The sequence below is a fragment of the Oncorhynchus nerka genome, linkage group LG9b (genome assembly GCF_034236695.1).
Source record: "Oncorhynchus nerka isolate Pitt River linkage group LG9b, Oner_Uvic_2.0, whole genome shotgun sequence".
Taxonomy (NCBI): domain Eukaryota; kingdom Metazoa; phylum Chordata; class Actinopteri; order Salmoniformes; family Salmonidae; genus Oncorhynchus; species Oncorhynchus nerka.
Genome location: NC_088424.1, coordinates 20,242,216 through 20,263,458, shown reverse-complemented (window position 1 = coordinate 20,263,458; position 21,243 = coordinate 20,242,216). Strand labels below are relative to the sequence as shown.

General features: G+C 43.8%; 1 protein-coding gene across 1 annotated transcript in view; it reads left to right on the top strand.

Annotated features, from left to right (window-relative positions):
* LOC115114409 (pappalysin-2-like) overlaps positions 1 to 21,243 on the top strand; it is an 87,885-nt gene that overhangs the window by 46,552 nt on the left and 20,090 nt on the right. The window contains exons 9-16 of the mRNA XM_029642617.2: positions 7,135 to 7,263; positions 7,849 to 7,934; positions 9,870 to 10,066; positions 10,198 to 10,317; positions 10,650 to 10,785; positions 11,156 to 11,330; positions 11,682 to 11,853; positions 14,917 to 15,094. Coding sequence (XP_029498477.2) covers positions 7,135 to 7,263; positions 7,849 to 7,934; positions 9,870 to 10,066; positions 10,198 to 10,317; positions 10,650 to 10,785; positions 11,156 to 11,330; positions 11,682 to 11,853; positions 14,917 to 15,094 — 1,193 coding nt within the window. The remainder of the gene's footprint in view (positions 1 to 7,134; positions 7,264 to 7,848; positions 7,935 to 9,869; positions 10,067 to 10,197; positions 10,318 to 10,649; positions 10,786 to 11,155; positions 11,331 to 11,681; positions 11,854 to 14,916; positions 15,095 to 21,243) is intronic.

The window sequence follows — 21,243 nt, the reverse complement described above, 5'->3', positions numbered from 1 at the left end:
TCCTTCAGCATTCAGAGGACTGGAAGAAATCACATTTGTCAGGGGATAGCTTCAAGCCGTAGTCCTTGAGCTGGTTCAATACCTTCATCAGTTTGCTCTTGTGCTCCTCCAATGTCTGAGAAGAATATTTGATCATCCAAGAACACAAGTACTTAGTTCAGGTGTAGATTTCAACACACTTCTCCATCAAACGTTGGAGTGTACCAAGTGCATTTGTGACACCCTGTGGCACACTATTGTACTCCCAAGTGCCCAGCAGGCATGTACATGAAATCTGTCTTGTGTTTATACTCTTCAGCAACTTTTACTTCATAATAGCCTGACTTGAGGTCCATGGCAGAAAACTATTTTTCACCATTAAGGGCGGAGAAGGTGTCTTCAAGTTGGGGAGGGCGTAAACTCCTTGATAGTGTGCAAGTAAATAATCCCATAATCCACACAATCTGATCTTGCGATTCTTCTTTTTCACTATCACTATTGGAGAAGCAAATGGACTCTCTGATTCTCTAATGATCCTCGCATCTAACAGTTCTCTCAATTGTTGTTTCACCGCTGCTCTGTCACAGGGATGGATGGGCCTGGGTCTCTCTTTGAATGTGTTCTAATCCTGGATTTTATATGATGTTGGACTGCAGAAGTACGTCCATGGGAAGATCAACTGTGAATACCTCTGGTATGGCATTCAATTTGTCTGCAATGCGCTTCTTCCACTCTTCTGGGACAGGGGAATCTTCAAGGTCAAATGACAGCCTTTCACTTGGTGGCTTTATGTTCAAAGATCAATGCACCTTTATTTGACCAGGTACAAGTTCTCATTTACAATTGCGACCTGGCCAAGATAAAGCAAAGCAGTGTGACAAAAACAACAACAGAGTTACACATAAACAAACATACAGTCAATAACACAATATAAAAAATATATGTACAATGTGTACAAATGTAGAACAGTAGGAAGGTAAGGCATTAAATAGGCCATAGAGGCAAAATAATTACAATTAGCATTAACACTGGAGTGACAGATGTGCAGATGATGATGTGCAAGTAGAGCTACTGGGGTGCAAATGAGCAAGATAAATATCAATATGGGGATGGGGTAGTTGGGTGTGCTATTTACAGATTGGCTGTGTACAGGTTCAGTGATCTGTAAACTGCTCTGACAGCTGATGCTTAAAGTTAGAGAGGGAGTTATAAGTCTCAAACTTCAGTGATTTTTGCAATTTGTTCCAGTCATTGGCAGCAGAGAACTGGAAGGAAAGGCGGGCCAAAGGAGGTGTTGGCTTTGGGGATGACCAGTCAAATATACCTGCTGGAGCGTGTGCTACGGGTGGGTGTTGCTATGGTGACCAGTGAGCTGAGACAAGGTGGGGCTTTAACTAGCAAAGACTTATAGATGGCCTGGAGCCAATGGGTTTGGCGACGAATATGTAGCGAGGGCCAGCCAATAAGAGCATACAGGTCGCATGGTGGGTAGTATATGGGGCTTTGGTGACAAAACGGATGGCACTGTGATAGACTACATCCAGTTTGCTGAGTAGAGTGTTGGAGGCTATTTTGTATTTTGCTATTTTTGTCAAGGATCGGTAGGATTGTCAGTTTTACGAGGATATGTTTGGCAGCATGAGCGAAGGAGTCTTTGTTGCGAAATAGGAAGCAGAGATTTAATTTTGGATTAATGTGAGTCTGGAAGGAGAGTTTACAGTCTAACCAGACATCTAAGTATTTGTAGTTGTCCACATATTCTAAGTCAGAACCGTCCAGAGCAGTGATGGTGGTCAGATGGGCAGATGCGGGCAGCATTCGTTTTATTTGCTAAGCATTTAGTTTAACAAGCATTTAGAAGCAGTTGGAGGCCACAGAAAGAGTGTTGTATGGCATTGAAGCTTGTTTGGAAGTTAGTTAACACAGTGTCCAAAGAAGGACCAGATGTATACAGAATGGTGTCGTCTGCGTAGAGGTGGATCAGAGAATCACCAGCAGCAAAAGTGACATCATTGATATATACAGAGAAAAGAGTCGGCTCGAGAATAGACCCCTGTGGCACCCCCATAAAGACTGCTAGAGGTCCTATGTTCTTTTTTCTATAATTTGGGATTTCTGTGTTTGGCCTGGTATGGTTCTCAATCAGACGCAGCTGTCAATCGTTGTCCCTGATTGAGAACCATACTTAGTTAGCCTGGTTTCACCTTTGAGGTGTGGGTGATTATTTTCTGTTATGTGTATGTCACCTTTCAGAACTGTTTCATTTCATTTCTCCTTTGTTATTTTGTTTAGTGTTGTCGGTTGAATAAATATATGATGAACACTTACCACGCTGCGCATTGGTCCGATCTCTCCTACTCCTCCTCAGAGGAGGAAGAAGAGCGTTACAGAATCACCCACCAAAAAAGGACCAAGCAGCGTGGTCACCAGGAGCAGCGTGGAATGGACTCATGGACATGGGAGGACATTCTGGACGGGAAGGGTTCCTACACATGGGAGGAGATCCTGGCTGGAAGGGAACGCCTTCCATGGGAACAGGTGGAGGCAGCCAGGAGAGCGGAGGCAGCAGGTAAAGGGAGCCAGCGCTTTGAGGGAACATGGCTGGCAAGGAAGCCCGAGAGGCAGCCCCAAAAATGTATTGGGGGGGCACACGGGGAGTGTGGCTAAGTCATGTAGGAGACCTGAGCCAACTCCCCGTGCTTACCGTGGAGAGAAGTGGACTGGACAGGCACCGTGTTATGCCATGAGGCGCACGGTGTCCCCAGTGCGCAGGCATAGCCCAGTGCGTTACATCGCAGCACCTCGTATCGGCCGGGCTAGAGTGGGCATCGAGCCAGGTGCCATGAAGCCGGCTCAGAGCATCTGGTCTCCAGTGCGTCTCCTTGGGCAGGGGTACATGGCACCAGCCCTACGCACGGTGTCCCCGATTCGCCAGCACAGCCCAGTGCGGTCTGTTCCACCTCGCCGCACTGGCCTGGCGATGGGGAGTATCCAGCCAGGTAGGGTTGTGCAGGCTCGGTGCTCGAGACCTCCAGTGCGCCTCCACGGTCCGGTCTATCCGGTGCCTCCTCCACGCACCAGCCCTCCGGTGGCAGCCCCCCGCACCAGGCTGTGTCTCCGTCTCCTCCCTACAGGTGCTCCTGCCTGTCCAGCTCTGCCAGAGTCTCCCGCCTGTCCTGAGCTGCCAGAGTCGCCTGTCTGTCCTGAGCTGCCAGAGTCGCCCGTCTGTCCTGAGCTGCCAGAGTCGCCACGTCTGTCCTGAGCTGCCTGAGCCGCCCGTCAGTCAGGAGCTACCAGAGCCATTCGTTACTCAGGTGCTACCGAAATCGCCCTTCACTCCGGAACTGCCGAAATCGCCCTTCACTCCGAAGCTGCCGGAGTCTCCCGCCTGTCCGGTGCTTCCGGAATCTCCCGTCCATTCGGGACCCGTGGCAAGGGTCCCCAGTCCGAGGTCAGCGGCGAGGGTCGCCACTCTAAAGAGGCTACGTAGGCAGGTTAGGAGGCGGACAAAGACTATGGTGGAGTGGGGTCCACGCCCCGCGCCAGAGCCGCCACCGCGGACAGACACCCACCCAGACCCTCCCCTATAGGTTCAGGTTTTGTGGCCGGAGTCCGCACCTTTGGCGGGGGGTACTGTCACGTTCTGACCTTAGTTCCTTTGTTTTGTCTTTGTTTTAGTATGGTCAGGGCGTGAGTTGGGGTGGGCAGTCTATTTGCTTTTTTCTATAATTTGGGATTTCTGTGTTTGGCCTGGTATGGTTCTCAATCAGAGGCAGCTGTCAATCGTTATCCCTGATTGAGAACCATACTTAGGTAGCCTGGTTTCACATTTGAGGTGTGGGTGATTATTTTCTGTTATGTGTATGTCACCTTTCAGAACTGTTTCGTTTCTCCTTTGCTCATTGGTCCGATCTCTCCTACTCCTCCTCAGAGGAGAAAGACGAGCGTTACACCTTCTTTTTTAAGATGGTGAGGAAAGCACTTTTAAAGAGCAACCAGGCATCCTCTACTGATGGGATGAGGTCAATATCCTTCGCTGAAGTGTTTTAGGGAACATTTGACAGTGATGAGGGGTGGTCGTTTGACCGCGGATCCATTACGGACGCAGGCAATGAGGCAGTGATCGCTGAGATCCTGGTTGAAGACAGCAGAGGTGTGTTTAGAGGGCAAGTTGGTCAGTATGATATCTAAGAGGGTGCCCATGGTTACGGATTTAGGGTTTTACCTGTTAGGTTCCTTGATAATTTGTGTGAGATTGAGGGCATCGTTCTTAGATTGTAGGACGGCCGGGGTGTTAAGCATATCCCAGTTTAGGTCACCTAACAGTACGAACTCTGAAGATAAATAGGGGGCAATCAAACCACATATGGTGTCCAGGGCACAGCTCGGGGCTGAGGGGGGTCTATGACAAGCGGCAACAGTGAGAGACTTGTTTCTGGAAAGGTGGATTTTTAGAAGTAAAACCTTGAATTGTTTGAGCACAGACCTGGATAGTATGACAGAATGCTGCAGGCTATCTCCGCAGTAGATTGCACCTCGGACAACTTTGGCAGTTCTATCTTGTCGGAAAATATAGTTGGGGATGGAAATTTCAGGATTTGAAAAGCCAGGATTCAGCCAGGATTCAGACATGGCTAGGACATCCGGGTTGGCAGAGTGTGCTAATGCTGTGAATAAAACAAACTTAGGGAGGAGGCTTCTAATGTTAACATGCATGAAACCAAGGCTTTTACGGTTACAGAAGTCAACAAATGAGAGCACCTGGGGAATGGGAGTGGTGCTGGGGGTTGCAAGGCCTGGGTTAACCTCTTCATCACCAGAGGAACAGAGGAGGAGTATAGGATAAGTGTATTGCTAAAGGCTATAAGAACTGGTTGTCTAGTGTGTTCGGAACAGAAAGTAAAAGGAGCAGATTTCTGGGCGTGGAAGAATAGATTCAAGGCATAATGTACAGACAAGGGTAGGGTAGGATGTGAGTACAGTGGAGGTAAACCTAGGCATTGAGTGACGATGAGAGAGGTTTTGACTCTCGAGGCACCAGTAAAGCCAGGTGAGGTCACCGCTTGTGTGGGGGTTGGAACAAAAGGGCTATCTAAGGCATATTGGGCAGGGCTGGGGGCTCGACAGTGAAATAAGACAATCACTAACCAAACAATAGCAATAGACAAGGCATATTGACATTAGGGAGAGGCATGTGTAGCCGAGTGATCATAGGGTCCAATGAGTAGCAATAGATGAATGAGTCAGGGATCCGATTCAGTAGTCGCTACTACGCTAGGCGAGCTGGAGACACGGCGATTCAGACAGCTAGCTGGCCGGGGCTAGCAGATGGGCCTCCGGCGACGTCGCAACGGAAGAGCCTGTTGAAACCACCTCGGACGATTACGTCGGCAGACCAGTCGTGATGGATCGGCGGGGCTCCGTGTCTGCAGTAAAGGGTCCAGGCCAATTGGCAAAAGAGGTATTGTAGCCCAATAATTAGCTGGTGGGAGATGGGCCTAGCTTGAGGCTAGCTCAAGGCTAACTGGTGCTTGCTTCGGTACAAGGATGTTAGCCAGGAGTAGCCGCTCGGATTGCAGCTAGCTCGCTGCGATGATCCGCTATAAAGGTTCAGAGCTTGCGGTAGGAATCCGGAGATGTGGTATCATAACTGCCATTCATTCACAACAATACAGTTTTGTCCAAAACAGTAAAATAAATTATAATCAACTGTGTACCAAATAAAAATAAAATGTGAGCGCACTCACTTATTATCATTCTCTCTCTTTAGAGTTGAGGCAACGATTATGATTGTAGAAACTGTAGATGATGACCCTCTGTAAATGACAAAGTAGCTTGTAGAAGATGGCAGGTGGCGTTGGTGCTGTCAAATCAAACGGGTGGTACGAAACCCAGTCTGCACAGAACTTACAGAATAATCAATTATTCAGTCTCTTACTTTTATCAACAGTAACTGTTCTGTAATAATAACTATTTTTAAATGTAGAGGTCTTAAAAGGATTTACAGATCATGTTGCAAAAACCCACGTTCTTCTCCACTGCGGCAAGGCAACTACACTCGAGTGCCATTACTGTTCAATCATTCTCATACAAAGAAGTGCACATGTAGCGATAGCAAACGCACATTGCAAAACGTTCTAAAATCTAAATGACCATCACTCTCAAAAGCATAATCAATCAATAAAATTGATTTATAAAGCCTTTTTTTTTTTTACATCAGCCGATGTCACAAAGTGCTATACAGAAACACAGTCAAAAAACCCAAACAGCAAGCAAAGCAGATGTAGAAGCACGCATACATGCTTATGTCACTATTCGGACTGATTTTAGATTGTAAACATCATGTGCACTTTAGTTATTCATCAAGACAGGCATAGAATTCAGCTAGGATAAAGCTATATCACCAGGATTCTCTTTTCATTAACATCAAAGGAAAAAACATCCAAATTCCCCTCTGGTTCAACAAACTCTGATTATCTAAGCACTAAATATTCAGTATATTCAACAACTTTTCTTTCCAGTAAGTTATCTAAGTTATCAAATTCAATATTTCTAGGTTTCTTTCTGTTTCACAGTTCGTGGGCGCTCTTGCCAAAAGGCAACAGGGAAAAGAGAAAAAAAAGACATTCAGACTGTAGGGGTCACCAACAAACTCCCAACCCAGAGAATTAGTGTAAAGAAGTTAGGAACTGTCTTGTTTTGTGAAAACGTTAGGAAATGTCTAAAATAGCATGGGATACACTTACTTCACCCATATTATATTTTATTTTGCTGCAAAAAAGTAGTGTGTAGTTCCAGTAGTTAGCTACACCGCTACAAGGCAAAAAAAGTAATGAGCTACTGAAAACACTAGTTGAACTATATATATAGTTCACTACTCCCCAACACTGACAAGAACAATCTGTTTCTTATTGTGTATTGTGTATGTGCACTGTGCAGTGTCCATCTAACCTTGTTGTTCAAAATGGTTGTTGTTAGATGGTACTCTTTAGTTTTTGGCTAATTTTGAATGTCTCTATGCAACAATTCAACCTGGAAATAACCCAAAATGTCAATTATATCTGTATTAGTAAAGGAATACGTTTCCATGAGACAAGCATGTCATTTGAACAATGTTTACACTTGAATATTGAATGTTTTGATGTGTTCCTACAGCGACATTGTAAAGGACAAGGAATACCAGTACAGAGTTCAGGTGGAAGCAGACGGTCTCCTCAGTGAGCTCTCCCCACCTCTCCTCTACACCCATGGAGCTGCCTACTGCGGAGATGGACTACTCCAGGGGTCAGTCAGTTTACACAGTATTCACATCACAGATATGTCAGCTTTTCTCTCATCCAATGTAGACAACACCAACAGTAGAATGACAATGTACCTAATGTATTCAATTCATACGATTAATTGATACATGGTAAACAAGTCAACCACTTTGTACAGACAGTTTCAAATACACAGGACATGATGTAATATAAAATCCCTTAGAAGATCATGAGCACTAACCTCAAACTTGAGACAGGGATAGGGATAGACAGGTTAATTACATTAGCAAGTGTGCACGTCAAGTGGTACCTTAATTGGGGAGGATGGGCTCATTGTAATTGCTGGAACGGAATCAATGGAATGGTATCAAACACAGGTTTCCATGAGTTTGATACCTTTGCATTCACTTCATCCCAGCCATTATTATGAGCCATCCTCCTCTCACCAGCCTCTTGTGATACTCACATAGGTCATACCTGTACATATTGGTCTCATACATATTGGTCTCTCTAGGTGGAGAATTTAGTGAAATCAAAGGATGTTTGTGTGTTGTAATGAAAGTGTATGGCCTATAGAGACAACTGATCCTTGCTGTCTCTCTCTCTGTAGGAGAGAAGACTGTGATGATGGCAATCTGTTGGATGGTGATGGCTGCTCTAAGAAGTGCCACATGGAGTCAGGGTTCAATTGCAATGGTGAGTGAAGAACAGACAAGACTGCTCTCCTAATCCTAGTCTCAGTCTACAATCTGTGGACTGACCACAACAGAAGCCCAACTAGACCAAAACGGTAATTGCAAGCAGAAGTTTAAATTCAAATTCAGTCAAAATGCCTCTATAAAGTTGAACACTAGTGTAAGTCAAGACAGGTCACAACTTAACACTTAAGTAAAGAGTCATATCTCATCACACACATTAGCTCCATGCACTGATTTCATATCACAAAACTAATTTGTAGTCAGTCTGTGCCTAACCATCCCAATTTACCCAAACTACATATTCTGCATATAATAATCGAATAGAATTCGAAATGAATCCATATGAACTCAAAGACTCAAACAACAGAGATGTGAATTATGAAGTGTATTTTTATTTCCTGAGGTAAGTTTACTACTGAGGCTAGCTTGTTTTGATTTCCACAACACAACAACACTGTCAAGCTGACACACTGCCTTTTCTCTGGTTTTCATTCAGAGACTTGGCAAGGTTAAAGTAGACATTGTACACACAGTAACAACAGCTAATGTCAACCTCACATTTGTGGTGTTCTTGTGTCGCCTATAAATGCATCTACCATGCTGGGGAATGCTTTTGTCCTCTTCCTTTATGATCATGCTCTTAGTTAAAGCAATGTGTTTTCTTATTATAAAATATGACATTTGGCTCGCAATATAGATCATAAGGAAGTAGGCCTAATGGTTACTGAGTAACTCAAATATGTTCACATGTTCTACTCTCACATACGGTATATGTGTATGTCCCAAATGGCACCTTATTCCGTTACAGTGCACTACTTTTGACTAGAGCCTCATGAGTAATTACTTTATTAATCTCATTTTGGGAAATTGTTTTATAACCTCAAGCATCATCAATGATTTACAAGGACAAGACAAGAATGAATGACATACACATAACATGCATATTAAGTAGTTAAGTAAGTAGTACATTATAAAGGGAATAGGGTGGCATTTGACACAGAATTTTGTGAGTCTATTACTCAGCTAGGACGTCAACAGATCCACAACTTGGTCAAGATTGAAAAAAGAAAGCAGCTCCATGAAGGTTCAGAGATGCCGTGACTGGGAGTGTTACATTTTCTTCGGGAACAAACACGACCAGAAGGGAAAAAAAACTTTGGCAAAAACAGATTGGAAATTGCAACACTTATAAAACAGAATAATTTCACTATTCAAGATAGCGTCTCACTCTCACTCAGTCATGCACAAATTTGCTTCCATGTTTGGGTATTCTGATGCTTGACAACTCCTACAACACCAGAATGGATCATTAAGTCAATGTATCTGTAGCATGAACATCAACTCGTATTTTCCTGAGAGTGATATTGCTGTGACAAACAACGGAAGTAAAAACACATACTGTATATTATGGTCAGCGCACAATTGGCCAAACAACCTGCTATATTGTGATTTGATTTCATATTGTCTAGACTTTACTTTTGAGACATAGTTCTTTGGATTAATTATGCCAATTCAATACCTTGTCAGTGACTGAACTCTCTCTTACCCATGCAGCTGTCTGTAACTAACAGACAGGGCCAAGTCCAGCCTCTGATGTTATGCACATCAAGCCCACTCATTATGAATATTTTGTGTATTACATGATGTTTTGCTTTTTTATTCTCTCTGTTTGAACCTTTGTCAGACATATTTTTTTATTAAAGCACAGATTTCCAGTTAGGTCATGTTTTCTTATGACACCATCTACTTATTGTTATAAAATGCAATCCCCCCACCAGATTGGATTAGTTCCAAATGGCCCCCTTTTCCTTATATAGTGTGCTACTTTGGACTTGAGCCCTATGGGCCCTTGTCAAAAGTAGTGCCCTGTAAATGTGTCGTTTGGGACACAACCTTGTTCACCACATACCTTTCCCTCCATTGGTTCCCCTAGATGAACCCAGCCTGTGCTACGTGTTTGAGGGTGATGGTGTGTGTGAGGTGTTTGAGAGGGGTTCCAGCGTACAGGACTGTGGTTACTTCACACCTCATGGGTACAGTGACCAGTGGGCTTCAACCGCAGCAGCTTCCTATCAGGATCAAAGCAGCTGCCCTGCCCTGGGAGCCACCGGAGAGCCCTCACTTAGCAAGGTAGCAGTGCTTTACCTCTGCCCTGTCCTTCACCTCCTGGATACTATTGTTATTTTTCTGTAAATGTGACTATATTGAGTATTGTTATGGAGGTTTTAAATAATTACTGCATGATTCCCCTTTTATTAAAGCTATGCAAGCCCCAGTACCTGGAGATGAATGAGAAGCCGTCACTTGACATATGGTTTCCATGCACGGCCCAGTCATACACTCAGACCCACTATGGCGAGGAAGACACAGTATGGCTAAAGGTACTCCAGTCCACTAGTTCTCCACAGAGGATGCATGTGGCACCCTATTCCCTTTCCAGTGCACTACTTTTGACCATAGCCCAGACACTATTTGACCCTCTCCAAGGTAATATTCCAACAGTCCTTTGTTATGTTCCAGGGCACATCCTTGTACTTTCTCCCAATTTGTCATGCCATGTTTGTCACAGTTTCTGTTGTTTCTGTTGTCATATTTTCCCAGTATCATTACCATGCAATCTAATTACCATTGAAGTGGGGAACATTCAGGAACGGATTATTATTAAGTTGAACTCAGTGGGTTGTTGTCATAAAACCTCTAATTGTTGTCCCAGGTGGGATTTGCGCAACCTGGAGTCGCCACGTCTGTCATCATCTATCTGGCCTCAGACGGAGCCTGGCCTGGAGAGCAGTGCAGGAAATCAGTCTTCATCCAACTGTGTGATACTGGTGGCAGAAACCACTCCTTGGGTATGAACTTGAACTACAGACCCTGTTCGTCTTGACAGACAAAAGAGCTGACTGACTGTTTGAATAAAAAAAATTCAAGCCAAGATGTCTTCACACATATGTAGCGATAGGGTTATGACTAGGGACAAGTTATGATGGCTGGTTACAATGATGGCCATGTGATATTTAAAGTGTAGTGAGTTCATGTCTTATTCCTTATTCATGTCTTATTCCTGTCTGGGGCTCCATCTCTCTTCGCAATTCCTCGCCTCCTTCTCAACTGTAGTTGAGGATAAGGTCCCTCCCCTTGGACTTTCTTGTTCAATATATTTTGAGAAGATGGAGGAATTGAGGAAAGATTCTTTGAAAAAGGGCCTGTGTCTGTCCTTAGGTTCCTTTGAGCTGTCGTGCCAGCAGAATCCCTTGGTGGTGAACGTGACACACAACCTGAGTCAACCCTTCTTCCTGACTACCGCTGTCATCCTCAACTTCTCCTCGCCTTTCGTTGCCGTGACGGGAGTCGCTCTGCGCACATCATGTCACTTCAGCGCCTTTGCCCTCACTAGGTGCGCTGAGGGTGGGGTCTCCGAGGACTTCCACATGTGCACATATGTACATGTACAGACACACAACCAGTCATTCAGGCATACACACAGACATACACAACAAGTAACATAGCCATGCACACACACACACACACACACACACACACACACACACACACACACACACACACACACACACACACACACACACACACACACACACACACACACACACAAAGAGTGTGATATGTGTTACCATATCTGTTGAAGATTGAAATAATCAACCAAATTCTAAGAACATTGCTAAACTCATACCCTTCTCTCTGTGTTTCTCCTCTCCCTCCGTGTGTGTGTGTGATAATGGTGGCCCAGCTGTTCACGACGGCCCTGCCAGACGGACACATGCAGTCCTCCTCAGCTGGAGCATGCCTCTGTCACCTGCAGCACCGGGACAGAGAGGACTGAGTCCTCTCACTGCACTGTCCACTGTCATCAAGGTTTTACCCTCACTGTGCTCAGTGGCAAGGGCCATCCACCCTTTCAGGTAAGGACAACACTAGGATTAGATTAGGGTTTTACCCCATTAGGTAAACACAACACAACACAATTCTAGGATTAGACTAGGGTCTTACCCCATCAAGTAAGCACAACACTAGGATTAGACTAGGGTTTTACACCATCAGGTAAGCACAACACTAAGAGAAGACTAGTGTTTTACACCATCAGGTAAGCACAACACTAGGATTAGACACAGGTTTTACACCATCAGGTAAACACAACACTAGGATTAGACTAGGGTCTTACCCCATCAGGTAAGCACAACACCAGGATTAGACTAGGGTGTTACCCCATCAGGTAAGCACAACACTAGGATTAGACTAGGGTCTTACCCCATCAGGTAAGCACAACACTAGAATTAGACTAGGGTCTTACCCCATCAGGTAAGCACAACACTAGGATTAGACTAGGGTCTTACCCCATCAGGTAAGGACAACACTAGGATTAGACTAGGGTCTTACCCCATCAGGTCAGCACAACACTAGGATTAGACTAGGTTCTTACACCATCAGGTAAGCACACCACTAGGATTAGACTAGGGTTTTACACCATCAGGTAAGCACAACACTAGGATTAGACTAGGGTCTTACCCCATCAGGTAAATACAACACCAGGATTAGACTCGGCCTTACCCCATCAGGTAAGCACAACACTAGGATTAGACTAGGTTCTTACACCATCAGGTAAGCACAACACTAGGATTAGACCCGGGTTTAACACCATCAGGTAAGCACAACACTAAGAATAGACTAGTGTTTTACACAATCAGGTAAACTCAACACTAAGATTAGACTAATGTTTTAGACCATCAGGTACGCACAACACTAGGATTAGACTAGGGTTTTACATAATCAGGTAAGCACAACACTAGGATTAGACAAAGGTCTTACACCATCAGGTAAGCACAACACTAGGATTAGACTAGGTTCTTACACCATCAGGTAAGCACAACACTAGGATTAGACTCTGGTTTTACCCCATCGGGTAAATACAACACTAGGATTAGACTAGGGTTTTACCCCATCAGGTAAGCACAACACTAGGATTAGACTCGGGTCTTACCCCATCAGGTAAGTACAACACTAGGATTAGACTCGGGTCTTACCCCATCAGGTAAGCACAACACTAGGATTAGACTAGGTTCTTACACCATCAGGTAAGCACAACACTAGGATTAGACTCTGGTCTTACCCCATCAGGTAAGCACAACACTAGGATTAGACTAGGGTCTTAGCCCATTAGGTAAGCACAACACTACGTTGACAACCCTAGAAGCTCTCTCTATTTAAGCAATTCAGAGCATTATAGAAATCATATATAAAGTATACACTGCTCAAAAAAATAAAGGGAACACATAAACAACACAATGTAACTCCAAGTCAATCACACTTCTGTGAAATCAAACTGTCCACTTAGGAAGCAACACTGATTGACAATACATTTCACATGCTGTTGTGCAAATGGAAGACAGGTGGAAATTATAGGCAATTAGCAAGACACCCCCAATAGAGGAGTGGATCTGCAGGTGGGGACCACAGACTTCCCAGTTCCTATGCTTCCTGGCTGATGTTTTGTTCACTTTTGAATGCTGGCAGTGCTTTCACTCTAGTGGTAGCATGAGACAGAGTCTACAACCCACACAAGTGGCTCAGGTAATGCAGCTCATTCAGGATGGCACATCAATGCGAGCTGTGGCAAGAAGGTTTGCTGTGTCTGTCAGCGTAGTGTCTAGAGCATGGATGCACTACCAGGAGACAGGCCAGTACATCAGGAGACGTGGAGGAGGCTGTAGGAGGGCAACAACCCAGCAGCACGACCGCTACCTCCGCCTTTGTGCAAGGAGGAGCACTGCCAGAGCCCTGCAAAATGACCTCCAGCAGGCCACAAATGTGCATGTGTCTGCTCAAACGGTCAGAAACTCCATGAGGGTGGTATGAGGGCCCGACGTCCACAGGTGGGGGTTGTGCTTACAGCCCAACACCGTGCAGGGCGTTTGGCATTTGCCGGAGAACACCAAGATTGGCAAATTCGCCACTGGCGCCCGGTGCTCTTCACAGATGAAAGCAGGTTCACACTGAGCACGTGACAGATGTGACAGAGTCTGGAGACGCCGTGGAGAATGTTCTGCTGCCTGCAACATCCTCCAGCATGACCGGTTTGGCGGTGGGTCAGTCATGGTGTGGGGAGGCATTTCTTTGGGGTGCCGCACAGCCCTCCATGTGCGTGCCAGAGGTAGCCTGACTGCCATTAGGTGCCGAGATGAGATCCTCAGACCCCTTGTGAGACCTTATGCTGGTGCGGTTGGCCCTGGGTTCCTCCTAATGCAAGACAATGCTAGACCTCATGTGGCTGGAGTGTGTCAGTAGTTCCTGCCCGTTCCCCAGATCTGAATCCAATTGAGCACATCTGGGACATCATGTCTCGCTCCATCCACCAACGCCACGTTGCACCACAGACTGTCCAGGAGTTAGTCCAGGTCTGGGAGGAGATCCCTCAGGAGACCATCCGCCACCTCATCAGGAGCATGCCCAGGCGTTGTAGGGAGGTCATACAGGCACGTGGAGGCCACACACACTACTGAGCATCATTTTGACTTGTTTTAAGGACATTACATCACAGTTGGATCAGCCTGTAGTGTTGTTTTCCACTTTAATTTTGAGTGTGACTTCAAATCCAGACCTCCATGGGTTGATACATTTGATTTCCATTGATAATTTTTGTGTAATTTTGTTGTCAGCACATTCAACTATGTAAAGAAAAAAGTATTTAATAAGAATATTTCATTCATTCAGATCTAGGATGTGTTATTTTAGTGTTCCCTTTATTTTTTGGAGCAGTGTATATTATATGCCCCCTCCACTCCATCCCCCTACACATCAACATTGAATTTCTGAGCATTGTGAAAGTAACATGAAATAGTACTAGCCTACTATGACTGTCGAAATATAGGAATTACTACAAGTAGCAGTAGTAGATATTTATATTACTGTAGTAGTATGCCTTAGCACATCAGGACTGTAATGTTTATTTATTCATCTCCAATTGAAAGCGAGAAACGGAGCTTCAGTGTGTACATGGAGCATGGGACCGTGTTGTGAGCTGTCAGCCAATCGACTGTGGCCCCCCTGACCAGTCTCACGTCTACTTTGCCGCCTTCAGCTGCCCCTGGGGCACAACATTTGGCAAGCAGTGCTCTTTCACCTGCAACCCCCCCGCCATACTCCAGGGTATGTATGATTAACAGTATGATTAACAGTACAGTTGTAATTATACAAATTGACATACAGTGTGTTGTATTCATAACAGTTTATAGGTTTACATGATTATAGGTCCATTTATCATTTTAATGAAGTGGGAATTTGATATTCATTCAGTCATTTACACAAAATGATTGGCCCAATCTAACATTTTCTCAGAGTGGAAAATAAATTAGCTTGACCGTTGAGGCTGTTATTGCTGTTTTCTAGTTCACCTGAGGAGTCTCAGTCTATTACCTCATGTTGGTTGGGTGCACAGAGGGGCTTGGAGTCTAGCCTGGCGTGGCATCATGGCGTTGGAGTGCGTCTGTGTTGCTCTGCTTTAACCTATTAGCAGTTGTTGTAAGGCGAGGCTGCTCTGCCGGCCCTGGGAATGAGACTGAACTGAACAGCTTGGCAGTTGATCTTGGTCAACTTCCAGTGCACAGATGCCTTTAGGCTCTGTGTAAATAGGAAAGTAGCAGGTGACAGGTGAAGAGAGGAAATAAGGCAAACAAGAGAGGGCTTCTAACTCTGGAGTTGCCAGCAGGGCCAAGTGGGGCTCACGCTGGTAAGAACATGCTGGCCTGCCATTTCATTTACTGTACCTCAGGGCCCCTGGTTTCTATCTTCTACTACAGGGTTTTACCCCTGGCTTCTATCTTCTACTACAGGGTTTTACCCCTGGCTTCTATCCTCTACTACAGGGTTTTACCCCTGGCTTCTAGCTTCTACCACAGGGTTTTACCCCTGGCTTCTATCTTCTACTACAGGCTTTTACCCCTGGCTTCTATCTTCTACTACAGGGTTTTACCCCTGGCTTCTATCCTCTACTACAGGGTTTTACCCCTGGCTTCTATCTTCTACCACAGGGTTTTACCCCTGGTTTCTATCTTCTACCACAGGGTTTTACCCCTGGCTTCTATCTTCTACTACAGGGTTTTACCGCTGGCTTCTATCTTCTACTACAGGGTTTTACCCCTGGCTTCTATCTTCTACTACAGGGTTTTACCCCTGGCTTCTATCTTCTACTACAGGGTTTTACCCCTGGCTTCTATCTTCTACTACAGGGTTTTACCCCTAGCTTCTATCTTCTACTACAGGGTTTTACCCCTGGCTTCTATCTTCTACTACAGGGTTTTACCCCTGGCTTCTATCTTCTATCACAGGGTTTTACCCCTGGCTTCTATCTTCTACTACAGGGTTTTACCCCTGGCTTCTATCATCTATCACAGGGTTTTACCCCTGGCTTCTAGCTTCTACTACAGGGTTTTACCCCTGGCTTCTATCTTCTACTACAGGGTTTTACCCCTAGCTTCTATCTTCTACTACAGGGTTTTACCCCTGGCTTCTATCTTCTACTACAGGGTTTTACCCCTGGCTTCTATCTTCTACTACAGGGTTTTACCCCTGGCTTCTATCTTCTATCACAGGGTTTTACCCCTGGCTTCTATCTTCTATCACAGGGTTTTACCCCTGGCTTCTATCTTCTACTATAGGGTTTTACCCCTAGCTTCTATCTTCTATCACAGGGTTTTACTCTGAAATCACTCACTCACATGATCGCTACCCAAAGTTATTATTGACAACATAACGTTTTCTCTTCCGAAAGGAAATGGGGTAAATAGATAGATGGGTCGTTCCACGAAATGAGTGCCTTTGAGTAGAGATTGTGCACAAATATATTAAAGCCTGTTATATTAATTAAATGAAGTGCCCTTTAATATAAACCACATGGACAATTCAATACATCTGTGCAGTCTCTGTGACTTCTAGGAAGATTTTAACCCACTTAACCCACAAAGTCATTTCCAAAGATGATTATTTATTTAATGTTATTAGTGATTCATTTTAAAGTAAAAAAAACAACCTCTCCCTCATTTTAATGTCAACCCTGTTATGTGAGCTGAACTCTCATTTTAAGACGGTGAAACTTTTCCTGTTAAACTCTGAGACCCTCTGGTGGCATTTTCTAAGCGACACTTACCCTTGTGTTGTCTTAAAGGTCAAAGATGACCCGCCACAATGCTTAACAGCAGAGAAAACCCACTAAATTATTTTTTCAACTTGAAATTATATTACTTTTTCTAGTGATCCCAATATTAGAAAAAGTGAAACATCGCATTTGTTCATATTTCCATGAAAGCTGTACACCACCAGGGTACAAAGATTGTCTGAGGGTCATTTTTGACCCAGCAGTTATAAAATAATTTACACACTACAAAAACAACAATGACAGATTGAGATTATGTGTGCTACTGATTGAACTCAGCCAGCAACTTTTGAAGAGGAAGATCACCATGGTTGGCACCTGCACTCCTCGCAACAAGGGGAAGAGAGGCCTTCTCATCAAAGTTTGCCTTCACCCCCTACCACCACTGTAGTTTCTTACCTCCCAAAGAGGATCAAGAATGATGTCCTCCTGAGCACACTGCACAAAACGGCTGAGATCAGTGATCGTGAGGACAGGAAGCCAGCCATCATCCTGGACTACAACCACAACAAAGGAGGTGTGGACAACCTGGACAAGATGATTGGAACTTACAGCTGCAGGAGGATGACTGCCCGCTGGCCACTGGTCATCTTCCATAACATCATTGATGTGTCCTCATGCAATGCCTTCGTGATATAGAACAAGATCAACCCTACCTGGATGCCTTATAAGCGGAACAAGAGGAGGGTGTTCCTGGAGCAGCTGGGAAAGGCACTTGTAACCCCCCACATTCAAAGAATGAATCTTGTCCTGATCCACCTGAGGCTTCAGCTAGGGCAGGCAAGAGGAGGAGATGTCAATTCTGTCCCTCAAAGAATAACTGTAAAACAAATACTATGTGCTGCACGTGAGAAATACATCTGCAAAGTCCATGCACACACACTTGTATTCTGTCCTACATGTGCTAATTAGAGTTCATTGATTTATGTTCTTCACATTTTTGTTTTGTATCTATATTATTTTATTCTTATTTATTATTGTTGTTTATACAACTTGTGGGTTGGGGCAATGGTTCTAAAAATGGGAGAAGACTAGTATTTTGTAGTTGAATTCCTCATTGTAGAGTATATAGGAACATATCACTATGTTGCTAAAAAAAGTTCAAGACTGTTATTGTTCCCTTCAATAAAAAGTATTCAAAACTACTTTCTGCACATTTCTGCTACTTTCTTAGGCTATACAAGTACTATCTCCTGATAAAACCATTTTTGTTTACGCCTATGCAGTACCTTTAGCAATAATAATAAACCTCTACGTTAGTAAAGAAAACATGTATGACTGGTGTGTTGTAATGAAAACAAGTGGTATCCACTGATTAAACGCAGAGAGAAAACCCAGATATTCACAAAGTTTGTGATGAATGACAGGTTGTTTCTTCATGCAAAATATGTTTGGGGTTTAAAATTCAATTAAGCTGCTTTATTTTAGGGGTTTAGCGAAGGTGGGTCTTTTTTTACCCTTACGACAAGGGGAGTATACAGAATGAGGGACAAATTGAAAACTACCTTCATTAGATACATTTTGATTTCAAAACTATAAGTCCTACAAACACGTGCATAGTACTGTTAGAAAGGTAAGAACCATGGAATTCTGATACAGTTGTACAGCAACAACGTGACTATACAGAGCCAGAGCAACAGCAGGGGAAACATTTTCAAAAAAAGATTGAGATTCTAAAATGAAAAAAAAAAAAAAAAAAACATATCTTGGGGGGGGGGGGGGTTGGTTCACAAACTGTCTCCATGTTAGGGAATAGCTGGGTTTGAAATTCGGTTTGAAACAAAGTATGTCACCAATTACCATTCTAAAAGTATTTTATCAATTTTTTTACAATGTATTTTTTTCTTCATATCTTTTTCCTAATGGTGGCCCTCTAAACATGCACAAATTCCCATAGGAACACAGCCATTTTAAAAGTGTAGCACTATGCCTTCATTTTTTGTCTTACAGAATTTATATATAGTTGAAGTCGGAAGTTTACATACACTTTGGTTGGCGTCATTAAAACTTTTTCAACCACTCCACAAATTTCTTGTTAACAAACTATAGTTCTGGCAAGTCGGTTAGGACATCAACTTTGTGCATGACACAAGTACTTTTTCCAACAATTGTTTACAGACAGATAATTTCACTTATACTTCACTGTATCACAATTCCAGTGGGTCAGAGGTTTACATACACTAAGCTGATTTTGCCTTTAAACAGCTTGGAAAATTCCAGAATATTATGTCATGGCTTTTGAAGCTTCTGATAGGCTAATTTACATAATTTGAGTCATTTGGAGGTGTACCTGTGGATGTATTTCAAGGCCTACCTTCAAACTCAGTGCCTCTTTGCTTGACATTATGGGAAAATGAAAAGAAATCAACCAGGACCTCAGAACATTTTTTTGTAGACCTCCACAAGTCTGGTTCATCCTTGGGAGCAATTTCCAAACAACTGAAGGCACCACGTTCATCTGTACAAACAATAGTACGCAAGTATAAACACCATGGGACTATGCAGCCATCATACCGCTCAGGAAGGAAACGTGTTCCGTCTCCTAGAGACAACATACTTTGGTGCGAGAAGTGCAAATCAATCCAAGAACAACAGCAAAGGACCTTGTGATGAGGAAATAGGTACAAAGTATCTATATCCACAGTAAAACAAGTCCTATATCGACATAACCTGAAAGGCCGCTCTGCAAGGAAGAGGCCACTGCTCCAAAACTGCCATAAAAAAGCCAGACTACAGTTTGCAACTGCACATGGGGACAAAGATCATACTTTTTGGAGAAATGACCTCTGGTCTGATGAAACAAAAATAGAACTGTTTGGCCATAATGACCATCGTTATGTTTGGAGGAAAAAGAGTGAGTGTCACGATCGTCGTATTGAGGAGACCAAAGCACAGCGTGAAGTCAATACATCTTTTTAATGAAAGATGAAAACAAACACGAAGTACACAAAAAAATATCAAAACGAACATGACCGCTATAAATACTGAGTGCAAACATGCAACATCACATAGACAATAACCCACGAAATACCCAAAGAAGATCGCTGCCTAAATATGGTTCCCAATCAGAGACAACGATAAACAGCTGCCTCTAATTGAGAACCAATCTAGGCAACCATAGACATACATAAACACCTAGATGGTAAACAACCCCATAACAAAATCTACAAAAAAACCTAGACCGTATAAAAACACATACATCACCCTCGTCACACCCTGACCTAACCAAAATATATAAAGAAAACAAAGAATACTCAGGTCAGGGCATGACAGTGAGGCTTGCAAGCCGAAGAACACCATCCCAACTGTGAAGCACGGGGGTGGCAGCATCATGTTGTGGGGGTGCTTTGCTGCAGGAGGGACTGGTGCACTTCACAAAATAGATGGCATCATGAGGTAGGAAAATTATGTGGATATATTGAAGCAACATCTCAAGACATCAGTCAGGATGTTAAAGCTTGGTCGCAAATGGGTCTTCCAAATGGACAATGACCCCAACCATACTTCCAAAGTTGTGGCAAAATGGCTTAAGGACAACAAAGTCATGGTATTGGAGTGGCCATCACAAAGCCCTGACCTCAATCCCATTTTGTGGGCAGAACTGAAAAAGTGTGTGCGAGCAAGGAGGCCTACAAACCTGACTCAGTTACACCAGCTCTGTCAGGAGGAATGGGCCACAATTCTCCCAACTTATTGTGGGAAGCTTGTGAAAGGCTACCCAAAACTGTTGACCCAAGTTAAACAATTTAAAGGAAATGCCACCAGATACTTATTGAGTGTATGCAAACTTCTGAAGCACTGGGAATGTGATAAAATAAATAAAAGCTGAAATAAATCATTCTCTCTACTATTTTTCTGACATTTCACATTTAAGTGGTGATCCTAACTGACCTAAGACAGGGAATTTTTACTAGGATTAAATGTCTGGAATTGTGAAAAACTGAGTTCAAACATATTTGGCTAAGGTGTATGTAATCTTCTGACTTCAACTGTACACTACATATGATGTCGTAAACTTTTTATTGACGTAATCAGATCTCAAGTCTGATTCCCAGTTCATCCACTGTAAGATCACATGACGGGACTTGGCCACTTGAAACAAGATGCATCTGGTTTGATCTGGTTTGGGTAGTACCATCACGAGGCG